Genomic DNA, 21,473 nt, shown 5'->3' with positions numbered 1-21,473 from the left:
ACAAATTCTAAAACTATTTGCATGGTGTCGGAGATTATTCCTTTAGGGCTTAATCTTGTGAAGTGCCAAGTACCTGCAATTCCCACTGACTCGCAAAACAAAACCTAACTCTCAGAGATTGTTTTAGAGGACATGGTATAGGGGCAGGTCCTGGATTGGAATAGAATTTTATATAGTTGAACAGTAACATTTACATATTGCCCATGAAACATACTGTAGACTGGTGGGGTGACTGAGCAGAAATAAAGCAGATCTGATCAGCAGATGTAAATGGCATAATTTAAAAAATGATTTCAGTAAGCAAAACTTTACTCAACCTGGGGTTCACTTAATACTTGGGCACACAGTCTTCTCTTCCCACAGGCCCTTCTTATAGCTCTTCCCTCAGCATCCACAGGGAAGCTAGATCTAGCCCCTTATTGCTCTTGGGACCAAAAGTACCCTGCCTCTGTCACAAATACAGCCTTGTGAGGCTTTACACTAAGTAGAGCGTGCTGACACATAGTAAAAATCCAAAAACTCAAAATGCAGCACGAAGGACAATGATTTAAGTAGCAATGAGAATGCAGATGACTCCTGCTTTACTTCTGTCCTCAGACTAACCTCTTCCAGCTCTTGTTTTGAAGAAAACTGCGCTGTCACTCCAATTATAATTGTTCTGATTGAGAAGGACCCCAGAGGAAATCTGAGGAAAAGAGGAGAAAATTACAGACCTTATAAATGTATCTCCATGTAAAATGTTAGTAGCAATAAATGTGATCTATTGCAATACACATTAATATCAGTTCAGGCTAGTGGCCTGTAAATATTACTCTTCATTGCCACACAAGAGACAGGTTCAATTTCTATTCTTGGTCTCTTGTGCCTTGGGCTATCAAGGGCTGGAAGTGCTGAGTGCTTAGTCCCTGTGGGACGATGTGCCTATTATTTCCTATCTTTCCTGTAAAACCCCATTTCTGTGCTTCTGCTGTTAGGAGCTTTCCACAGTCTTCTCTCCAGGCCTTGGAGTGTTAGCAGTACTGCTCTGCAGCTATTGCCTTAGCATCAGGGCTAGTCAAAAAGTTGCTGTGCCCCTACTTCCCATTCATCAGTGGAGAGGGCTGGCAAGTGGACTCTCACAGTCACACATCCAGAGCCCCCTCCCCATGCTCAACCTCAACCCAACCCCACTTGCACACTGGAATACAGGAACCACTTACACAGCTATGCATGGAGTGTCTGGACTAGAGATGTGTGAATAACTGACATTTTGGTTTGCTGACAATTCAAATATATTTTTTAAAATTTGTTTTGGGTCAAACCAATTTTTTTTAACTTTTGGTGAATCAAAAAGTTGAAAAGAATTATTTGAGTTGAATTGGACTCAAAACAAAATTGGACTCAAAACAAAATACTTTGTTTCGATTGAGAGACTTTTGGTGACATTTTAAAAAAATAAATAAAAAAATTAAAGGACATTTCCGAACAAAAAGTTGTTTCAAACCAAAATATCCAAACATTTTGTTTCATAAATCTCAAAACAAGAAGTTTCATTTTTTTTCTAAAATTTTTTGTTTGGTTGGGATTTTTTCTGCTTCAAAACAATTCTGCAAAACTAACAAGAATTCGAAGTTTTGGGGTTGCCAAATCTGCATTTTTCACCCAAAAAAAGTTTTGTCCAAAAAATTTCTCCCAGCTCAAGGCTGAACCCAATGCAGTCACTGGCATATTCTAATGACACCACCTCTGAAGAGGTTCTTGTTTATTCATGGTTCTCCAGCCAGTGGGGAGAAGAGGCAGGCAGGACTGCCCCTAAATACCTGTTCTCTGGCTGACAGTGTGCACTCACTGCCTCAATAACATTTTTTATTGTTCCCTCATACTTTCGGGAATAGTCTCTCTACAATGCAGGATTAAAACACAACTTTTCATCTCATGGGTCCCTGAGTTTACTATAGTTCTTCTCTACCCAGGATCAGTGATCCTGAGATTGAAAACTCATTAAGAAGAGTTACAGATGGTTGCTCATCTTTATTATAGAATTTTTCAAAATCAGGAAAAAAATTCAGAAGTTTAGAAATTTAATATAAAAAAGTTCAGAAATTTAATATAACAGAGATAGTCAGCATTTATATAGCACTTTCCATTCAGTGATCTCAAAGCACTGTGCAAAGGTGGTTAAGTATTAGCCTCTTTTTTCAAAGGAGAAACTGAGTCACAGGGCAGCGAAGTTCCTTGCCCAATGTAACACACTGAGTCAGCAGCAGAGCTGAGACTAGAATCTATCACTCTTGACTCTCAGTCCTATGGCCTAAACAGGCAGTTTCCAATAAAAACAGATCAGTTTTTGTCAGTTACAAATACTAACTTTTCTAGCAGTTTGCTCCAATTTTTCTTTACAAACTTCCATGCAAGATGTTGTCCAGCTGGATTTGTGCTGACACTATAGATAACTGATGACAGGTCTTGAGTCTTGATTATATGTCCCTCCATTGCAAGCTCCAGCAATCTAAAGCATCAAAAAACATCCCCAGGAAACCAAGAAAAGGCTAGGTTATATATTTATATATGGATACATGCTAGCAAGTTTTGAAAGATCAGGCCTTTAATGCAATCTCAGCCAGGATTAAAAAAAAAAAAAAGTATTTCTTGGTGACTTGCACTTACAGGAAATTGTTTTGTGTAACTTCTCTTTTCCGTTTTATCTCAAGCATTATGAAATGCTTCAGGTGTGCATAGCTACTGGCTCCCTACAACCTGACACCAGCTTTGAACACTTACTCCCTTGGACCAGTGGCTCAGAATAATAGGCCAGATGAAGATTGATTCCTCCTGTTCATTCTCTTAACTGTCATATTATCATGATGGAGATCAGGTATACAAGGAGGTAAAAAAGACATATATCCAGTTTGTGACTTTTCATAAGGGATTCATTTAAGGACAAATGGCTGCTATTATCTTCCTAAGAGATTTAGCGTATCATGAGTCCTCTATTGTTGTTTGCAGTGGTGTTGTAGCCATGTTGGTCCCAGGATATTAGAGAGATAAGGTGGGCAAGGTAATATCTTTTAGTGAACCAACACTTTCACTGACAGAAGTTGATTCAATAAAAATATTACCTCACTCACTTTTCCTCTCTGATTCCTCTATGTCATGCTCAGAAATCAAGGTATATACATAAAAAACAAGTAAAAATGTGTGTCCAGCAGTTACAACTTTCATATGAGTAGCCTTTGACTAGCTCATTTTGAGATTCATGAGCACCAATTTAACTATACATTGAAAGAAGAGTATATGAATAAACAGTCACCCCTATATTACAGTTCCTACCTTGTTAGTTTTGCATCATCTTTACAGCTTGCCAAAGCTGAACAGATCTTTCTCTGTTCAGCACCAGACATGGACACTTTATATCTCTCCAAAAGAAAATTCCAGCCATCAGCTGTTTTAGATCCAACAGAATATATAGTCTCCAGGACATCAGAAGGAATATTACTAAATAATCAAGAATATAAGAAATACAGTTTTATTCAGATTTGTGAAGTAGGGTTTTTAATGACAGAAAAAGCAGGCCCGGATCTTACAATGGACTATACTAACACAGACCTTTCTCCTCTATGGATTCCACTTGAAATCAATGGAATTTTGCATGGATCTGCACTTGTAGATCCCAATGCAGGATCAGGGCCAGAGTGGGTCAATTTTTTCAAAACAGGGACTATACTTTCCTTTATGTTTCTACAGCAATTTGCACATCGTGAGTGGTACTAGAAACAGATAATAAATAAAATACTACTACTACTACTAACAATGAAGTGGGAAGAAAATATCACAGCTAAAGAGTCCTTAGCCAGAAAGGGATTTTATGCTACTGTAATATAATGCCCCTGGTTGAGTTGTCAACAATGGGGAACTGAGCCCAGAACCTCTGGATCTAAAACTGTGAGCTACTGCCTGAGCTAAGAAACTGGTCTGTTAGCTCCAAGGCTGTACAGACTCCTAGACCTGTGTGTATGGTCCCGTCAGTCAACAGGGACAGACAGGCATAATGAGTAAGTGTGCGTTACATAACAATATGATGTATATAACACCTTTACTCTAGAACATAAGATTTTCTGTTATGGTTTCATTTCAGGAAACAAGAGTTTCCTATTTAGTTTACAATAAATTGCTTTTTTTCCAGATCTTATGTTGGAGAACAACCCAAAAGTATGGTAAAAGAAACCTAAGCAAAAAAGAACATTAGGAAGAATACAAATTATTTACGTTAAATTTCCACCCGATCCCATCCACTTGCTGAAAAGCTCATTTGCCTTCTGGACACAGAGAGGATATTGCAGGTCACATGCAAGCTCGAGGAGAGCAGAACGTAGCATTCTATCAGAGATGGAGCCCTCATCACTCCAGGTCTGCCTGTCAATCACCAGCTTAAAATGCTGCAGGATGTACCGCTGCAGAGAGAATATGGCACAGTTCATTGACAAGCAATGAAATCTGCCATCCTGAGCATATTCCAAAGTTCTAATAAAAGCAGTAAACTCTGCATTAAGAGCAGTGTTTACATATTTCATAAGTCTATCAAAATATACATAGTTATATTAACAGGTAACAGCTGTTCTAGTTACAAAGGTGGTGATGTCCATCTTTCAACTCTTCAGTGTCACCAAGAAGTATCATCAAAACAAATACAGATTAAAGTTAATAAACAAATACATGAATAAAACTACATGGTTATATTCTTAACAGTGAACCTTGAGACTTTCTCTGACATCGGAAATATTTCTTCTCTCCATCATGTGATAGATCGCTGCCAGGTAATCCAGGCCTTGCAGAAGTACTATGTTACTGGATTCATGTTGGAGATATTGCGTCAGATCAAGAGCTCTATCCAGTGATAGCCTTCCTGCACTGAGAAAGAGGTTGTATGGAATAAGTTAATGTCTTTCTAATGATATACTAAGGGAAGGAAAGGGGTGGCAATGTTATTAGTAGTATTTGTTGCCTAAAGATTAACAGATGTACAGAGTGCTTTACAAAGCACACACAGGTGTATTCCTGCCACAAGGATCTTAGAATCTAAGGGCTACATTGAGCTCATTTCAACTGTATGTGGTGGATCCTTGTCTAGGAACTGTTTACCTGGACGGAGCCAGGCATGGCAGGAGAGAGAACAAGTAATGTTTGGACCTGGGAGAGGAGGGCACTGCCCTTCCAGCTGACTGGAAGAGTGGAGAATATCTATACCCGTGCAACAGCTGAAACCCTCTTTCACATGGGTTGGGCTGGCAGCACTCACCCTCCCACCAGTGGGATCTGAAAAGGACAGGGTTTCCTCATGACCCACTGTGGGGATTATGCTAGTTGCCCTATTTCCTTGGGGGGCTGGGAAAGAATTTTTCCCTCACTGCCAGAATGGCCAGGGTGGGAAGGGAGTGGGCAGCGTTTTCTTTCCCCACGGTGGGTCTGGGACCCGGTGGGGTGGGGCAGGGGGTTAGGTTATGATGTTGCAACATAGTACGTAAAACTTGTGGCAGACATCCAGTGCAGGTACTTGTTATGGAAGGATACGGTCCTTGGATAAAGTGGACTGGAAAAGGATTTAAAAGAAAGCATCCCTTAAGCGAGCCAAGGAAGGGGAATTTGCAGCTCCTATGTCTTGTATGGTGAGGAGCCAACCACCCTCCTTTTTTAGCCCCCTTAATCCTCATACGAGGGGAACATGTCAGGGTCCCAGCAGCAAGATAGCTGGGACCAGGTTGGGAATTACATGGGAGTGATTAAAGAAAGAACGATGACCTGCACTGTACAATGTATTGCCAGGTACTCCCAGACATTTTAAGTGAATAAAGTTGCGGCCTCATTTAACTACATCCATTGCCCCTTGCCTTTCTTCCAGCATGGTATGACTAATGCTTATGCAAGGGCATGAAGAACGAATGGCCAGAAGCCTCCCTCAGCTTGCACATCCCACCATTCTTTGCTGCAATCCCCGTGGGCAGAGGAGCATGGGACTACTCCTTCAGGGCACCTACTGGGATGCAAATCACTTCAGTGCAAGGAGGGAGGAGACAGAACCTCCTACCTCCTTGTACATCGGTTAACAGTGTCCCCATTCCCAATGTTTCTTTCAGGACTCCTTTCCCCATTTTATATCAGCTAAATTAATGTCACCATGCAAGACAGCCAAAGGGAAAGTCCTTTAGAAGGAGGTGGGAGGGAGGGTGGGAGACAGAGAAAGAAATTTACTCATTTGAAAAAGATCTCACTTGAAAAAGAAGACAATAGTGGTGCTCTGTGTGGAGACATCACCAACCTGTAGATGTGTGCTTTGCTAAATATCTAACTATTTTGTGCAATCAAAGGTAAGGGTTCAGCTATATTTATAAAAATCAGAGGGTGGGTGATGAAGGAATTTAACTCAAAGAAGACAAATCCATCCCAGAAAAATTCAACTTGCAGGGAGGGAGATTCTTAAAATATCTGGCCCTTGAAGTCATAGGCAAAGTCCTGACAGCTGCAAATTGTGCAAAAGAATTTTTTTTTAAAAAAAGAACAATTACCTGACTAGCTGAAATGCATTGTGGATCAGGTTGGCTCGGTCCTTGTAGCTGAAGATGGTGTGGTTCTGATTCAACAGTTCAATGATTGTGTCCCATCCATTTCCCTCGTAGTGCACAATGTAATAGCCATTCATGTCCACGTTGAATTTTACCCAATTGACATCTTCCACCAGTTCTATGGTATCTGAGAGCAGAAAAAGGTTACTGAAACAGTTAAACATTCTTAGTGACATTTTCTAATGTGACCATAAATACTTCCAGGATATCTAAACTTCAGAAAGGTGATCTGAAATCTATGGAAAGATTGCATGGTATTAATCCTCAAACCCTTTTTATTGGTAAAAATTAATAAGTAACTATCCAGAACATAAACATAGTTGAGCCAATTAAATCTTAAAACCAGACATTTTTAGTGTACGGTCATAGGTTATGTTTCTTGTTTCATAAATGTTTTCTACAATTTTTAATGGCAAATTTTAGCCAATTAAGTCTCTATTCTTGGAGACAGATGTAGACCCTTGCATTTCACCATGAATTCAGATTCCTGTACTGCTAGAGAGGTTGTACTGGTTAACAAACTTTCAGGTCCTGAGTGCTTCATTGATAGTAACTCATATGAAAAAATAAAGCAGAAAATAAAAATGTAGCTCCATGTTGATTAGTAAGTGGGATTGGTGGGAAATATTACAGTTGGCTGGTTCTTCAATGCCTTTGATTATTCTAAGTGCCTGTGTCAGAGTGTAGGGTGCAAACAGGTGAGCTTGCACTCTGATCACTCTGATATTAATTATTTCCCTAGAGAAAGCTTATGGGGTAATTAGTCAATCAGGCTGGCTGGTGGAGCCAATTACTCCAGGAGCCCAGGGTTGATGAGAGGCAGCACAGGAAGGAAGTGCAAGGGTGAGAGGGAGGAACAGGGTTAGCCAAGCTAAGCCACACAGAGGTTCAGAGTCAGGAGACCTCTACTCCCATCAGGCCCTGGTGAGAGGGCTAAAAGCTAGGTGAACATTTTAAATAGAATGTTGTATAGGGATTCTTGTGAAAAGTGCCGAGGGAACTTAAAATAAAAGGACACGGTGAAGACAGTTTCCGCGGGCAGAAGGCAGGAGAGGAGCCACGCCTCAGCACAGTGCCAACTTGTAAATACTTCACTTTGAAGATATGCTGCAACATTTAAACTGAGCATATCTCAGTAGCACCTAACCCTCATCTATTTGAAATGTACCAATTGATGTGCCTTTGGTAAAGGTGCAATTAAACCATCATACAAAGTGGTCTGTCCAGATCTCCAGCTCTTTCGCAAAAGCCCGTGGGATGTGGCTCATGGGAAGGAAATCTCCAAGAAATCCCCTCATGCATATTTCCCCATATTCTTACATGAGGAGGTGAGATTTATGAAACAGGTCACAGAATCTACCCCTAAGGTGGATTGGCTGGAAGCCAAGTTCACACTCATGGAAACCCTTACACTCTGCAGCAGCTCTGGCCCGCAATCCTGACCACTTTATTGGAGCCACAATATCAAGGACTTCAACTTTCAGTCAGGTGCTGTCCTTAAAGGTGAATTTCCATTGGGGGAGATGGCACCCCAAAAAGATTTACCAGATCATCAAGATATTGTATAATGGGACCTAGAAATTCTCACAAACTGCACTATTGTGGTGGTAATTTCGTATCCTTGGGCACTTGACATTTTAAAGTAACTGTAAGCACATCCATTTTGAATTCCATTTAGCAGACTAGAAGGTTTGGAATTTTTAAGATCTTCATTGTTGCTTTAAAAAATAAAATCTAAAATGATGCCTGTTCTAAAATGGTGGCCACGAAGGAACCCTGCAGTTTTCCCAACTGATCTACCACAATTTTCAATTAACAAAAATATAGGCAACTATCACAGTGCTCTTCAGTTCCCTCTATTAGTTCTTACACTGTGGGTTCTCTGTGCCCCATTGCCTTCAATGGAAGTTCTGCTTGATTAAAGAACAGAGAATTTAGCCCTTTCATAGATACACAGTAAATAAAAAGAAAAGGAGTACTTGTGGCACCTTAGAGACTAACCAATTTATTTGAGCATGAGCTTTCGTGAATAAATAAAAAAATAAACAAACAAACAGTAAATAAAGCAATAATTATGACAAGACCTTTTCCGAAGGGAAAAATAAGTTTTAAAATGTCTAAGAGAGGCGACACAGAAAAGCAGAAACAATAACCTTTTAAATCTTCATATTAAAGATTTTCTAGCAATGTGAAAATGCAAGCAACTTCTATTAACAGGGATCCACACTCCTGGAAGGTCCTGTATTTGTAACTATGCTGGGATCAGGGTTTGTTTGTTTTTTTAAATAAGAATTAAGGGACTACAGTATAAGCAGAAGCAGTATTAAGAAGGTATGTGTACAACACAGTTCAATCCTTGAGGGGACCATTCAGGAATCTGGGGCAAAAATTGGGGATTGGTCCTGCTTTAAGCAGGGGGTTGGACTAGATGATCTCCTGAGGTCCCTTCCAACCCTGATATTCTATGATTCTATTCTATTCCCTGAGACTAAACACAAAACAGAACATTGACAAGTCAATCTATACCTGAGTGGTTCTTCAGTAAATGTCTCCCAATACTTTTGGAGTGGCTTGTGATGTACGTCAAGGGAACATGCCAGAGGAAGCTAAAAAGGAGAAGAGAACAGTAAAATAACACCACAAAGTCAATAGGTGTTCAAATATGTAAATCAAATTCTACAAGCACAATCAGCATGTGCCTGCACTTGCCCAATTTGCATTGAGGCCCATTGAGGATCATGTTGGAAAATGCCTTTCAAGAAGCGTTCTTGTCTTATTTTAATTCTCTTCTGATTTTGTTCGACAATAATCAATGGAATTCCTTTCTGGAGTGTCCATGTGTTCATTATCTCCGCAATATCAAAGTGTTCATCAACATAATAGCTATGCTGAAAAAAGTGCAAAAGAGAAAGTTATTTACCCCAACATTACTTGTCACTTTTCAGATATTATCAAACACTACTCTGAAGTCAAAAAAGATCTTAGTCATTTGTTTTAAAATTACAGGCACATCCACAAAGTATCTTAAGGAAAAAGACAAATATTTTAGCAGTCTTCAGGCAAATATGTATTTAATTTCAAGATAAATACAGTGAGACTGATTCTCCTCTCTGTTACACAGGTGTACATCAGGAGTGACGCCTTTAATCTAAAACCAGTGTAAGCAAAGCATGAATCAGGTTCATTCATTGCATCCTTATCACGAGGCTCTCTGATGGCCCATTTAAAAGGCTGAACAAATGTCTCTACACAAGAAGCACTTGTACTAGAGATCAACCTGGGAGAGACTGGGTCTCCAATGCTGCCAAGATGACAACTAGTTCTGTAGGCACAACAGAACAGTGCTAGGTCAGGTTGAACACTCTGTTTTTCTAATTATACCTAAGCCTTATGCCTAACAGAGGAACAACTGTTGGACCATGTTCATCAGTACACTTCAGTTGCGTTGTACCGCAAAGGTGATGCAAAACAGTTGTAAACCTGGATTAATTGGCCAAAGCAGCAGAGTAGCCACAGTGTATCAGTGAATCTGACCTAATACATGTTAAAAACTGAGAGCCACATCGTCCGTCCTTTAGGACTGGTAGCCCAGAGCCCGCTGCAGGTGCCACTAAATTTCACATGGATCTTGAAGAGGGACACCCCCACTTCTATAACAGGTGCACTGCACTTATGTGGCTGCCCAACGGCATCCCCTGCTCAAAGGCAGATTTGCTCCATCAAGGATGATGTTGGGGACACACTGAGAATGCAAAGTCTACTCTTGATTTCGGCAAAGATGTGCTTCACCCACTCCCAAGAAAAAACTGGAGTGAAAGGTACAAACAGCAACTCCCCCATACTCATACCCAATGGTAATGGACTCAGTCAAGATAAATCTTTAAAAAAATACTCCAAATAAAAATGGTGAAAAGTATATTGGAAATTTTTTTTGCATTTGTAATCACCTGAAATGCTATCAGAAACACAAGTAAGGGCACTTTTTTCACGTGTGCACACTCACGCACACACCCTCTGATCTGGTAGTTTCCTTTTAAGTGGTCGATATTTTCTAGCCTGCTTTCACAAGTGATCACAGCCATGTCAGGCTGTATAATGATGTTCTATTACACACACATTCCAAAGCCCTGGCTAAAGTCATTTGATGTGACGATATTTGACAGTGGAACTCAGTGGATCCTTTTAAATTGATTAGAAAGCCTTGTTGGCCTTTTGCAGTCTCATCCTTGTCTTTATTTCTTTGCCACCGCTGTTTTCCTTTTTTCCCCCCGACAAGTTTAAATATCTGCAGTTGTTTATTTAGTCAATATTTTTTTTGTCACAGAGATTGCCTCATAAAATACACATCCCATTTTTATAAGGGATACAGGTGAAAAGCAGATATACAATCTTACTCCATCCTACTTCAGCACAACCACAGTGTCAGTGAAGTAGATGCTGAAGTATCTGTTCAATAGAGATCTACATTAATGGTTAAATTACAAGGATGCAACTGATTAGTTCTTTCTGCACTAGTCTAATACAGAGAAAGCAGATAGCAATATGTACTCACTGCATTCTTAGCCACCTGACTTTTGCTGTAACAAAATTTACCAGAAGTAAAGTCCTCTTCTGAACATGTCTGTAAAAATACACATTTTCAAAACAGGATTAGCAAGTCATACTGAAAATACCATTTACTATAGTCCTGATTTCTTACTTCAGTGTTAGCAATTGTTATCCAGCAAAAGAAAAATCTCAGCCAGTTACCAACACTTAAAAGTCAGTTATCCCTGAAGAAACATTCTAAAGCCTTTAGTAATACTTTGAGTCAAATTATCAAAACCCTCTGGTGAAATTGCCCCTGAAAAACATGAAATATGCCTCTCAAGTAATTTTCTGGTACAACTGGTCACATCCAGAATTTGCCCTTTGTACAACTGCTATTTAGATCAGTAAATCACCCTTTAAACTTGGTCCCACTCAAGTATTCACCCAAACCACCAGCAACAGTCCTACCTGTGCAATTTTGATTTCTTTGATCTCTTGCCTAGAACCTTAGACACTATAACTCAGTGTTCAGACTGCCCATTACCAGCTGCCTAGTCCTGATGTTCAGTAGCAGGCTGACTCCAATAGATTTTTATGACTAAAGCTTCTTGATGTGAATAAACTTGACATTGCTCATAAGCATGTCTTTTAAAAAAATGTTTAGAAGACACCGACTTGGTTTTTGGACGTAATCTTTACAGACTTCACATATTTTATAGTAGACCATAACCAGTTTGCTTCCTCTTTTTTCTTTTTTTAAATATGACCTGGGTGTGTTGTATAGCCCCTCAGGGTTCTCCTTAGACCCAGTGTTCTTCTGTTTGTATTGCACATGCTCTTACTTGTTTTCTACTTTCCATTAAGTGACTCATTGCTTGGCTAGTAATACTCAACTCTATTATATGGGAGATGCTGACTTTTCCTGGTTTGTATGAATGTTGTTAGTTAGGTTGCAGAATGGAATATTGGGTAATTTTTTCTCCTTAAACTTGGTATATCCAATAGCTGATGCTTCTTTGTTGGGTAACCTTGTCTATGGGTCTGACCCCAGCCAAATACTTTGTTTGATGTACTTCCCATTAATGATTAAACTGTGAAAAAGGTGTGCTTTCACTGTGAAATTGAGAGAACAAATAGATCCATGCCATTGTACATGTAACCATGCAAACTGAAGCATTAGGAATAAAAAACTTCATTAAAGTCAACGGAATTATACCAGGGATTGATCTGGCCACTGGGCTAGATCCTTATCTAGTGAATATGGGCATAGCCCCACTGGCTTTGAGGAAGCTATGCTCATTTACGGCAGTTGAAGAACAGGCCCATTATCTTTTTGTCATCGGAAAAAGTGTACAAGATATGACCTTTATTCTCTCAAATGGATTATTATGCTAAGGTTGCTATTCTTACCTTTGAGACCTAAAGACTGGACTAATGCAATGCTTTGTCTTATGATCATTCCAACAAAGTCACATCATAAACTCAGCTGATGAACAGCCCTCCAATAATCGTCTGTACCTGTTGCTAATTCCTCCACATCTGAAATCATATCTCGCACAATAGTAGTTCCTATTGTATCAAATGACGTATTGAGTTTATTATTGCTCTATTAGTCTTTAGGGCATCATCTCAGCTGAATCTATTTAATGAATTTTTTTGCTCCTAATGTTACAGTTCACATTGTTACATATACAGTGAAATGTATCTATTTGTTCTCCCAACTGCACACTTACAGCCTAATCCAGCAAGGTGCTGACTTTGACAGTAATTAGTCACAATAATATGCCCTTTCATTCTGCATCTCTCTTCTTTCTGAGTTTCTGCCAATGTGCCTCTCAAATTTTAAATCTGTTTGCATTTTGTAAACATTTTCTCTAAGTCTCTTAAAGATTTAAAAAGCCCATTCATAATGACTGACTTTCTGAACAGCTTCACATTGAGACAGAGTGCAAGAAAGTCACTGGGGTGTGAAATTCACTCCTATGCACAAAGACAGCATAAGAGCTACACGCTGTGACCTCAAAACAAGGCTTAAATGGGATTTAAACTGCACATAGACCTTGTGCGTGCTATCTGCATGGGGGTAAGTTTCACCCCAGATGCATATGTATAGGAGTGTGCTGTATGTTAGCTAAAATAAAAGAAGGAAACTTACATTAGCCAAGCTGTTCCAGAGATCATTATTCTTTGCATTACTATAACTGTGTTTCTTTAAGTAATGAATTATTCCATTCTGGAACACCTCTTCAGTCAGAAAGTTCCGCAGCATGTGCAGAATGCAAGCCCCCTGCAGATGATTTGACATAGTTGAATCAGCATATAAATTCCAGCTGCCTTGAAACAGCCATAACTATGTTATACAACAATGTAAAATTGTTAACACATGGAGAATTTTGAGAATATAAAAGGTGAAAAGTCAAATAAATGGGCACCAAGATGAAAGGCCACAAGTCATTTCAAGATGATGGCTGCAGACTGTAACTAAATCACGAGCGTGCAATGAAAATAGGAGCTGCAGAAGGCCCCAAACACCACAGAAGCACTGTGGTTCTGATGGGTGGAAGGCCAGCTAAAGAGAAGGTATGCAAGGGGGATGCTGCATCACCCATGTATGGAAGAAATGGACTTGGCACTAGATCCTCTGAACCCAGTGTTTAGGGGAGGTTTGGAGACAGGCGAGGGAAGAGGTGCAAACTTGATCAGTGGATTTGTATTTAGGTGGAACTAGTGACCACAAACCCACATGCAGCAGGTGCATAAGGGACTATGACCCTAATTCTAACCCAGATGCTAAAGTAAGTAGCTACAGATCTGCCCTTGCCCCACCTGTCAGCTCAAAAGGTGGATTTTGTCCTTCCTCAGATCCCACATAGCTCCCTGCAGAAAATAATTTCTCCTCAGAGTTAAATTTAGTGCTGATCTATGCCCTATTCAACTCTATTGACTTCATTGGGATTGGATGGAGTGTAAATCAGCACAGAATGTGACTCCCAAAGTAATTGATGGACCTAATATCTGACTGGACTTAGTCTCCCTGGCCAATAAAGCAGCACGAGTTGTGACCTCAGATGAAATTATGCATCCTGCCTGAAATAAAACGCTTTTGATCAGTCAAAAGGAGTTTAACTAGAGTGAGAAAAAAAGGAGAAAGACAACCCTGATGAAAGTCTGAGCAATAATCTAAACAGAGATGTCAGTCAGCATAAAAATAAATACACTTGCCAATTCAAAATTATACTTAACAAAATTCTGAAAGAGTGTAACTCTGACAAGCCAGCAAGTCAGAGTCACAGGCCAATTCACTTGTGTGTGAACATCAAAGAAATGCTAAGTGCACCAATTCACTCCAATGTTAATTTGGTTAAAAGGAAATGTGAATGATATTCTCTTCACCTTATCTGGAACTTGTTGAGTGCTACTGCATATATATATATATATATATATATATCCCTGTACTAAATTAACCCTAGATCAAAGGTGTGTGTTAATATTAAGATGAGAATTTACTAGATGAAAACTAATGAAGGATTGTTTCAGGCTATCACATTGTATTTACATTATGTCTACCCATCACACAAAATTGGAGCCTTGTAAACGTAAAAGATTGGTAACTTCAAATCATGGGTCTTTGTGTTTGACAGTGAAAATTCACAGACTCTGTTTGCATTTAATCAACAAAGGAAGAGCCCATGCAGTGAATGAATATGCCTGCCAGACTGCCTTCTATGGAAAGACACTATAAGAATGGATTCAGGGGTCGATTCTGTATTTCTGAACTGTTTTGGATTCTAACAGGGTGGAATACTGAACAAGTGGGCAGAGATCTCCAGAATTATTCTGGGTAACCCTGAGGAACTTTTGGAAATCTAGCAGATTACTACAACTCTATTATCATTTTGGATTTACAAACTTTAACTCACCTGTTAATGTATTTTACCTGCTTTAACCGCTCAATAGCTCTAATTTCTTTTTCTTAGCTAATAAACCTTTAGTTAGTTTACTAGAGAAATTAGCTGCCAGTGTTGTTTTTGTGTAAAATCAAGAATATCCATTGACTGGGTAGATGACTGATCCTTTGAGATTGGGAGTAACCTAATGTGAGGTGATTTTTGGTTTTAATAACCTTTCATCACAAAGTCTAGTTTGTCTGGGTGGCAAGATGCACTGGAGTGCCTAAAGGGACCGTTTGTGACTCCATGGTGAGATTAATACAGTAATCCAGGAGTGCACAATTGTTACTGGCTTGGTGAAATCTAATTACAGACTATGCTGCCAGTTTCGGGTGTCAGCCCTGTTTTCTGACAGTCTGACCTGAACCTCACGCTCACAGCTGTGAGCTACTTCAGACAGCATGAGAGATTTTGTTCTTTAACATAAAAGAAATCTAACAATGTAACAGGACGTTACAGAATTCAAGTTGAAATTTGATCTTCAAGCTTCCTATTTTGCCTTCACTTTACAAAAATGTATTCCCTTCTGGCCCCAAAAGTTTAAAATATTTTATGGTGATTTTTAGACAGCCATTAGGAAATGTCCTTCATTAAGATACCGTGAGGAAGTGTAACAGGGTACACTGAGTCAGGAGCTGACTCAGCGCCCTGTCACTGAAATCCTTGTCAGTATAGGTTAATTGGGACCTATCCACAAGATCAATTAACTAAGTAGAGCTATAGGGCTAATTTGAGGGGGAAGCAACTCTAGCTGTGGGGAACATATAAATTGAGAGGAAGGAAGCACAGAGAGGAAAGCTGAGAGCCCAAAGGAAGACAGAGGTGGGCAGGACTGACTGACTGCTGCTAGCTCTGTTTCCTTTCCCAGGAGCAAGTGGGGCAGCTGGCTGGGGGAGTGTAAATATATGTAGAAAGCTCTACAGGTGGTGGCCTGCTGTGGTGTGGTCTGTGGTTAAGGTCTGAAAGGACTCACAAGGGGACCACCCCTTGGCAGGAAGACATTAACTATATAATCTTGTAAATTATTCGAACAGCTGTCCCATGTAAAGTTACTATTTTATTAGCTAATTGTTTTAGTTTCTTTCACAGTAGACAGATCATAAATTATAACAATTTAGAATAATTTGGCCAAGCATATAACTGTATTATGACAACTAAATGCAGACCAACTATAACACTCTGGTGTGAGAAAATGATAGATTTTAGTGCATTTGGAACCAAAACGTCACCACTCATTTTTTCCCCTTAGTATCAGCACCTTTTCTCTCCAAGTTGTAACTTACACATAGACAACGAGATTAAATAAACAAATTACTTTAGTTATTTTGACTGTTATAAGATGATTTAATTAAGAATTTATAGAACAAATGAGAAACTACAGATGGAAATTCCATATTCACTAAGAGAAATGGAGAGACATGCTGAATTCTCTCTCTCTATAAACTTTAGGACACAATCCTGCAATGTGCAACTCTCTTTGAATTACAAAGCGCTGCATACCCCAATTATCAGTGGAGTCAATGGGAGCTAAAGGCAAGATTGAGTCTTTATGGCTCAGTCCTTTACCCACCGAAGTGAACAGACATTTTGACATTTGTTACAATGAAATAATACCCGGCTATTAAAGTGCTTTTAGTCAAAAAACTTAATAAGGTGTGATCTTGCAAAGTGCTGCCATTCTTCTGGTGTCAGTGGAAGGTGACGGTGCTTAGCATCATTCTGGAGGGCTCTTCGCAGTTTAGTTTAATCCGTAATCCCACGCCCCTCCTCCTCCCCCCCCCCCACATTTTGTTCTTTCATAAAGGCAAGTTGTTAATATTATGTCAATGCCAAGTTTCCTGTCTATGCTGCCCGTAACATTACAAACCAGTTATACAACTGAAAAAAAATTGCCATTACATATGAATATGAAGCAGATTTACCTTGTCGTATGACACAGTATCAAACATTTCCTTGATCTGTGTTGGGTTTTCTGCTTTTGAAGATATGGGGCGAGATGAGTTCATAGAGTCTCTTCCCATTGCTGCAAAGCAGGTACCTAACAAATAATCATTCTGGAAGAGTAAAAAGATAGTAATTGTGTATTCGCTTCAGGAAAACCATATTGAATTATAAATGATACAGGCTACAATTTACCATACATACCACTTGCAACTCTGGGTACGTGGCATCAACAGATATAAATTCCATGTATCGAGCAAACCCTTCATTCAGCCAGATGTCATTCCACCATTCCATGGTAACAAGATTACCGAACCACTAAAAATAGATTAAAATATATTTTCAGAAACAGATGAAGAAGATATAAAGGAATTAAGACAAATGGTTCATAAAGAAATAAAATATTCATTAATGGGTCCCAGACAGAGAGGAAGAATAAAGAACTTCTTCCAACTAAATCAATAATATTACTTCTGACAATGAGTGTTTTAAAAGATGTACGTATGTCTGATTTCCAATTAATAGTGAAACATCTCTTCTCAGTCACAAAAAATTGGCAAGTACATTAACAAGAAATCTATCAACAAGGCCAAATTCTGGCAAGAGCTGTGCCATGTCCAGTATCCCAACCCTAGTCTTACCCGGGACAGGATCTGGAATTGGGTCATTTCTTATTACATAAAACAATGATCCTACCACTCAGGAAATCACTCTAAGCATTCAGAAAGCTATGCCATCAGTTATCAGCAAAAGTCATTCTCTAACATATGGCAATAAAATGGATGACTGCAGGGCTCATCATTACTGCGTGTTGTTCATTTATCACACCAAATTCTTAATCACCAATTTCTTTTTATTTAAATAAATAATAAGGGGAGTATGTTAAATATGGTATACTATTAGGAAAGCCATTACAGGACGAGTACTTGAATCTTTTTTTGAACATAAATGAATGTCACAGGCATTCATCTTTAGAATGTTTCACTGGTTTTATAAAAAAGTGTTAGTTAAGGCCAAATCCTGCTTGCCTTACTGACATGAGTAATTTGTTTAAAGTCAATGGGACCACCCTCAGAACTCAGGTGAATAAGATTTGACCCAGAGTTTAGAAATACAGTAAATAAGATATTAGTAAAGTAGCTTATGAGATATATAGATATTTTCAATATGCTAGCTCAAACAAATAGTTAATTTCTGTATCTGCTACAGAAATTAACAATTGGAAATCTACACTAGTCCTTAATAAATCAAAGCCAGACTAATTTATGAATCAATAGAAAATCAGTTTTTAATGTCAATGCTTTACCATACTGGCATCAGTTAATCTGAAGCCTCTTGATGAATCATGGTATTAATTCCTTAAAATGTAGTTCTACTTTGCAAAGTATTCAAAAATGGCAACTTCTTACTCAATATACATGCTCCTTGCGTTCAGAATCATAGTTGTTTACTAAAGTGGCAAATATAAGGGTTTACAACTTTTGACACCTATTAGTATTGCAGAGCCAACATAGCAAAGAATTGGATTCTCTTCACTGATGTACATTGTCATTTCAGAGAGGGAAAATGTCTGTGTGGTTATATAACAAACAGATGATTAAAAAGATCTAGCTTAAATTCCCACCTCTGCGACTGATTTTTTATGTGATCTTGGGCAAGCAACTTTAAACACAGAGCATCCAAATTTCACAATAACTTCAAACAGAGCGTGGGAGCTGAGTGCTTCTAAAAGTCAGGCACTTAACTTCTGTGTATCCCTGGTTCCCCACTTGTTAAGAGAAAAAAAGAAGCAATAAAACTTCCCCTGTCTTATAAGGGTTCTGTCTGAATAGTTTATTGTTTGTAAATAATACAACTTTATTGGTGCTTTAGTGATGGGGGCCATTTTAAGTAGATAGAATTTTTAACTAAGGCCAATCATTTACACTCAGCAAACCTTCTGAAAGCAGCAGAATTTCACTGTTTAATCTGGCATAATCTGGCCAGAAAGAACAGTATTTTCTTTCTTTTTGTTCATCATCACCATTAATAAAGGTATTAATAAACACTCAGATCTTAGGGTGAGTTTGCAGAACTGGTAATTAGAAAAAGACATCTTTTCTCCTCTAAAATGAGCACTTTTATGACTGACACATTAGAGACAATGTACATGGAATCCATACTGCCGTTTTTACAGAGCCAATTTTCAGAGCAGAAATACTTAAAAATAAAAATGCTGTTTTGATTAATATCTATAACATATATTCTTCCATGTCCTGATGGATGTGCACAATAGATTATCCAAACTAGACTACCTGATGAGCAAGTTCATGTCCTATCACCATGGTAACCCAAAGTTTGTCAGAAGCTGAAGAAGTCTCAGGATCATAAAGCAGAGAAGTCTCTCTGTATGTGGTCAGGCCCCAGTTCTCCATGGCTCCTGACTGAAAGTCAGGGACAGCAACAAGATCTGAAAAGCAGTAGAACTTAATATACGTTGATATGTGGGACATTTGAATCATTGCTCAAGTCTAGTAGAGGAAATAGTAAATGAAAATGTCTCCACTATTGGTTTAATTAAGCTTCCGTTGAAACTGGTGGGAATCTTCTATTGACTTCAATGAGAGTTGATCAGGCAGTATGTGAATAGGTAACATGACAACCACATATATAATCTCTTCCAGCTACCAGAAATGCTTTGATGGTCTATTGCTTTCAATAGCTACAGGAACTTTCACCATACAGAGGAAGTACCTCTTTACAGTGGTTCCTGCCACCAAAAAATGATCAAAAGTGAAGTATCTTCCTGATATTGTATAATTTCTCTAATGTTATCAAAGAATAAATGCTGCTAAGAGAAGCAAGACTTGCTCAAAGAGACTATTCTGTAATTGTTAATCTTTCCAAGAGCATGAGAAAGAGGATTTGGCCACCGTAAAGTAACTACTTCTGTTTATCACTTTTTTAAAAAATGGATTCCCTAATTTACCAAACCAAATATCTGTATTAATAATTAGGCAAAGTATCCTCAACCGTCTCCCTGAGGATCCTCATAATTGTTTAGCCCTAAGAACACCATTTGCAATCACTTCCCACATTTATAAATCTCTGGTTCAGATATATAAATAAATAAAATAAATATACAAAAGTTAGGGAAATTGTGGAACTAACAGGATGCAGGTTATACGTCACTGCTCGAATATTTTACTTTTGCTGTATGCTTTCCCTCATTTTTCTGTATGTTTATTTCGATTGCAAGATCTTCATGGCAGGGATCTCATTTTCATACTTTTTGAGCAAAGCACTTATAGATGCTATATGTGACATAACACACTCCTGTATTCACACCCTACTCACTATTGTATTAATCTTTGTACACATGCCTTGTAAGGTACGATTTGAAAACTCATAATTTGGTGCTCAGTATGGTCCTGATAAAATTTGTGTGGCAACATTGTTTGTGAAGTTATGAGATTCTCCTATATGATGTTATTAACATGTTCCAAACCTGACAGCCCTGCCCAAACATAAGTTGGCAAACAGGTCTGTCCTAAATAAAGGTATGCATGCTCTGCTTGTTCACAACTTAAATTCAAGTTAGAATAATCAAATAGGAAGGGAAGACAAAGTTCAAACAGGTGAAAAAAACAGAAGGGAATATTTTTCCACATATACTCTTTGGCTCCTGGTTCTCAGGTGGAAATGTTTTAAGAGAGGAACGGAAACTATAAAAAGGAGGAACAAATACTTGAAGGCACTTCTCTCTCTCTCTCTCTTACTGCCTACCACATTCACTGTACTTGAAGAGACAGAGGAAGCAGCTGTTAGACTCTGGGGAAGGGGTCCTGACCTACAGAAGTTGGTCAGCAAGGCTGCTGAAAGTATGTGGTGAGAAAATTTTGCTTTGAATATAATTTGTTAAGTTAGGCATTAATAAGCATTCTATTTTTATTTTTCTTGTAACCCTGTCTGACTTTTATGCCTCATTACTTGTATACACTTAAAATCTCTCTCTTTGTAGCTAATAAACTTGTTTTATCTGATCCAGTGTGTTCAAGTTGACATGTCTGAGTAACTCCATTTGGGGCAACAAGTTGTGCAAATATTATTTCCTTAAAGGACTAATGGACTCAGTATATTTGCACTGTCCGGGAGAGGGCTGGGAAGTATGGGATATATGTATCTGGGGGGGAAACCGAGAATGGGCATGTACTGGGTTCACCCTGTGGTAAACTAAGGCTGGTAATAGCCGAGGTGTGGTTGGCTGGCTATAGCACACACATAGACATAGCTGGGAGTGACTTACATGCTGGAGTCTGTTTGTGAGCAGCAAGGCATTGTAAAGGGCACCCTAGGTTACAGAGCAGGAGTGACACAGCTACTCATTAGTCTGGATTGTTCCCTGCTATGACACACTATATAAATAAAAAGTAACGATAAATAAATAATAATAGGCTCAAATTTACTTACCATCTTA

General features: G+C 38.8%; 1 protein-coding gene across 7 annotated transcripts in view; it reads right to left on the bottom strand.

The window, feature by feature from the left end:
• The window catches only part of LOC140911468 (endoplasmic reticulum aminopeptidase 2), a 50,867-nt gene that overhangs the window by 3,610 nt on the left and 25,784 nt on the right, over nucleotides 1–21,473 (bottom strand). For 6 of the 7 annotated variants that reach the window (XM_078852820.1, XM_078852819.1, XM_073344569.2 and 3 more), the window contains 13 exons: nucleotides 19,312–19,466; nucleotides 17,222–17,335; nucleotides 16,999–17,130; nucleotides 13,282–13,413; nucleotides 11,149–11,217; nucleotides 9,306–9,484; nucleotides 9,123–9,202; nucleotides 6,540–6,723; nucleotides 4,731–4,887; nucleotides 4,246–4,430; nucleotides 3,310–3,474; nucleotides 2,348–2,488; nucleotides 604–685 (listed from right to left, as the gene is read on the bottom strand). In XM_078852820.1, coding sequence (XP_078708946.1) covers nucleotides 604–685; nucleotides 2,348–2,488; nucleotides 3,310–3,474; nucleotides 4,246–4,430; nucleotides 4,731–4,887; nucleotides 6,540–6,723; nucleotides 9,123–9,202; nucleotides 9,306–9,484; nucleotides 11,149–11,217; nucleotides 13,282–13,413; nucleotides 16,999–17,130; nucleotides 17,222–17,335; nucleotides 19,312–19,466 — 1,775 coding nt within the window. The remainder of the gene's footprint in view (nucleotides 1–603; nucleotides 686–2,347; nucleotides 2,489–3,309; nucleotides 3,475–4,245; nucleotides 4,431–4,730; nucleotides 4,888–6,539; nucleotides 6,724–9,122; nucleotides 9,203–9,305; nucleotides 9,485–11,148; nucleotides 11,218–13,281; nucleotides 13,414–16,998; nucleotides 17,131–17,221; nucleotides 17,336–19,311; nucleotides 19,467–21,473) is intronic. The other variant, XM_073344570.2, reaches the window with a different exon arrangement.

This window comes from Lepidochelys kempii, chromosome 5, assembly GCF_965140285.1.
Source record: "Lepidochelys kempii isolate rLepKem1 chromosome 5, rLepKem1.hap1, whole genome shotgun sequence".
Lineage (NCBI taxonomy): Eukaryota > Metazoa > Chordata > Testudines > Cheloniidae > Lepidochelys > Lepidochelys kempii.
This window is presented reverse-complemented; position numbering and strand designations above follow the sequence as displayed.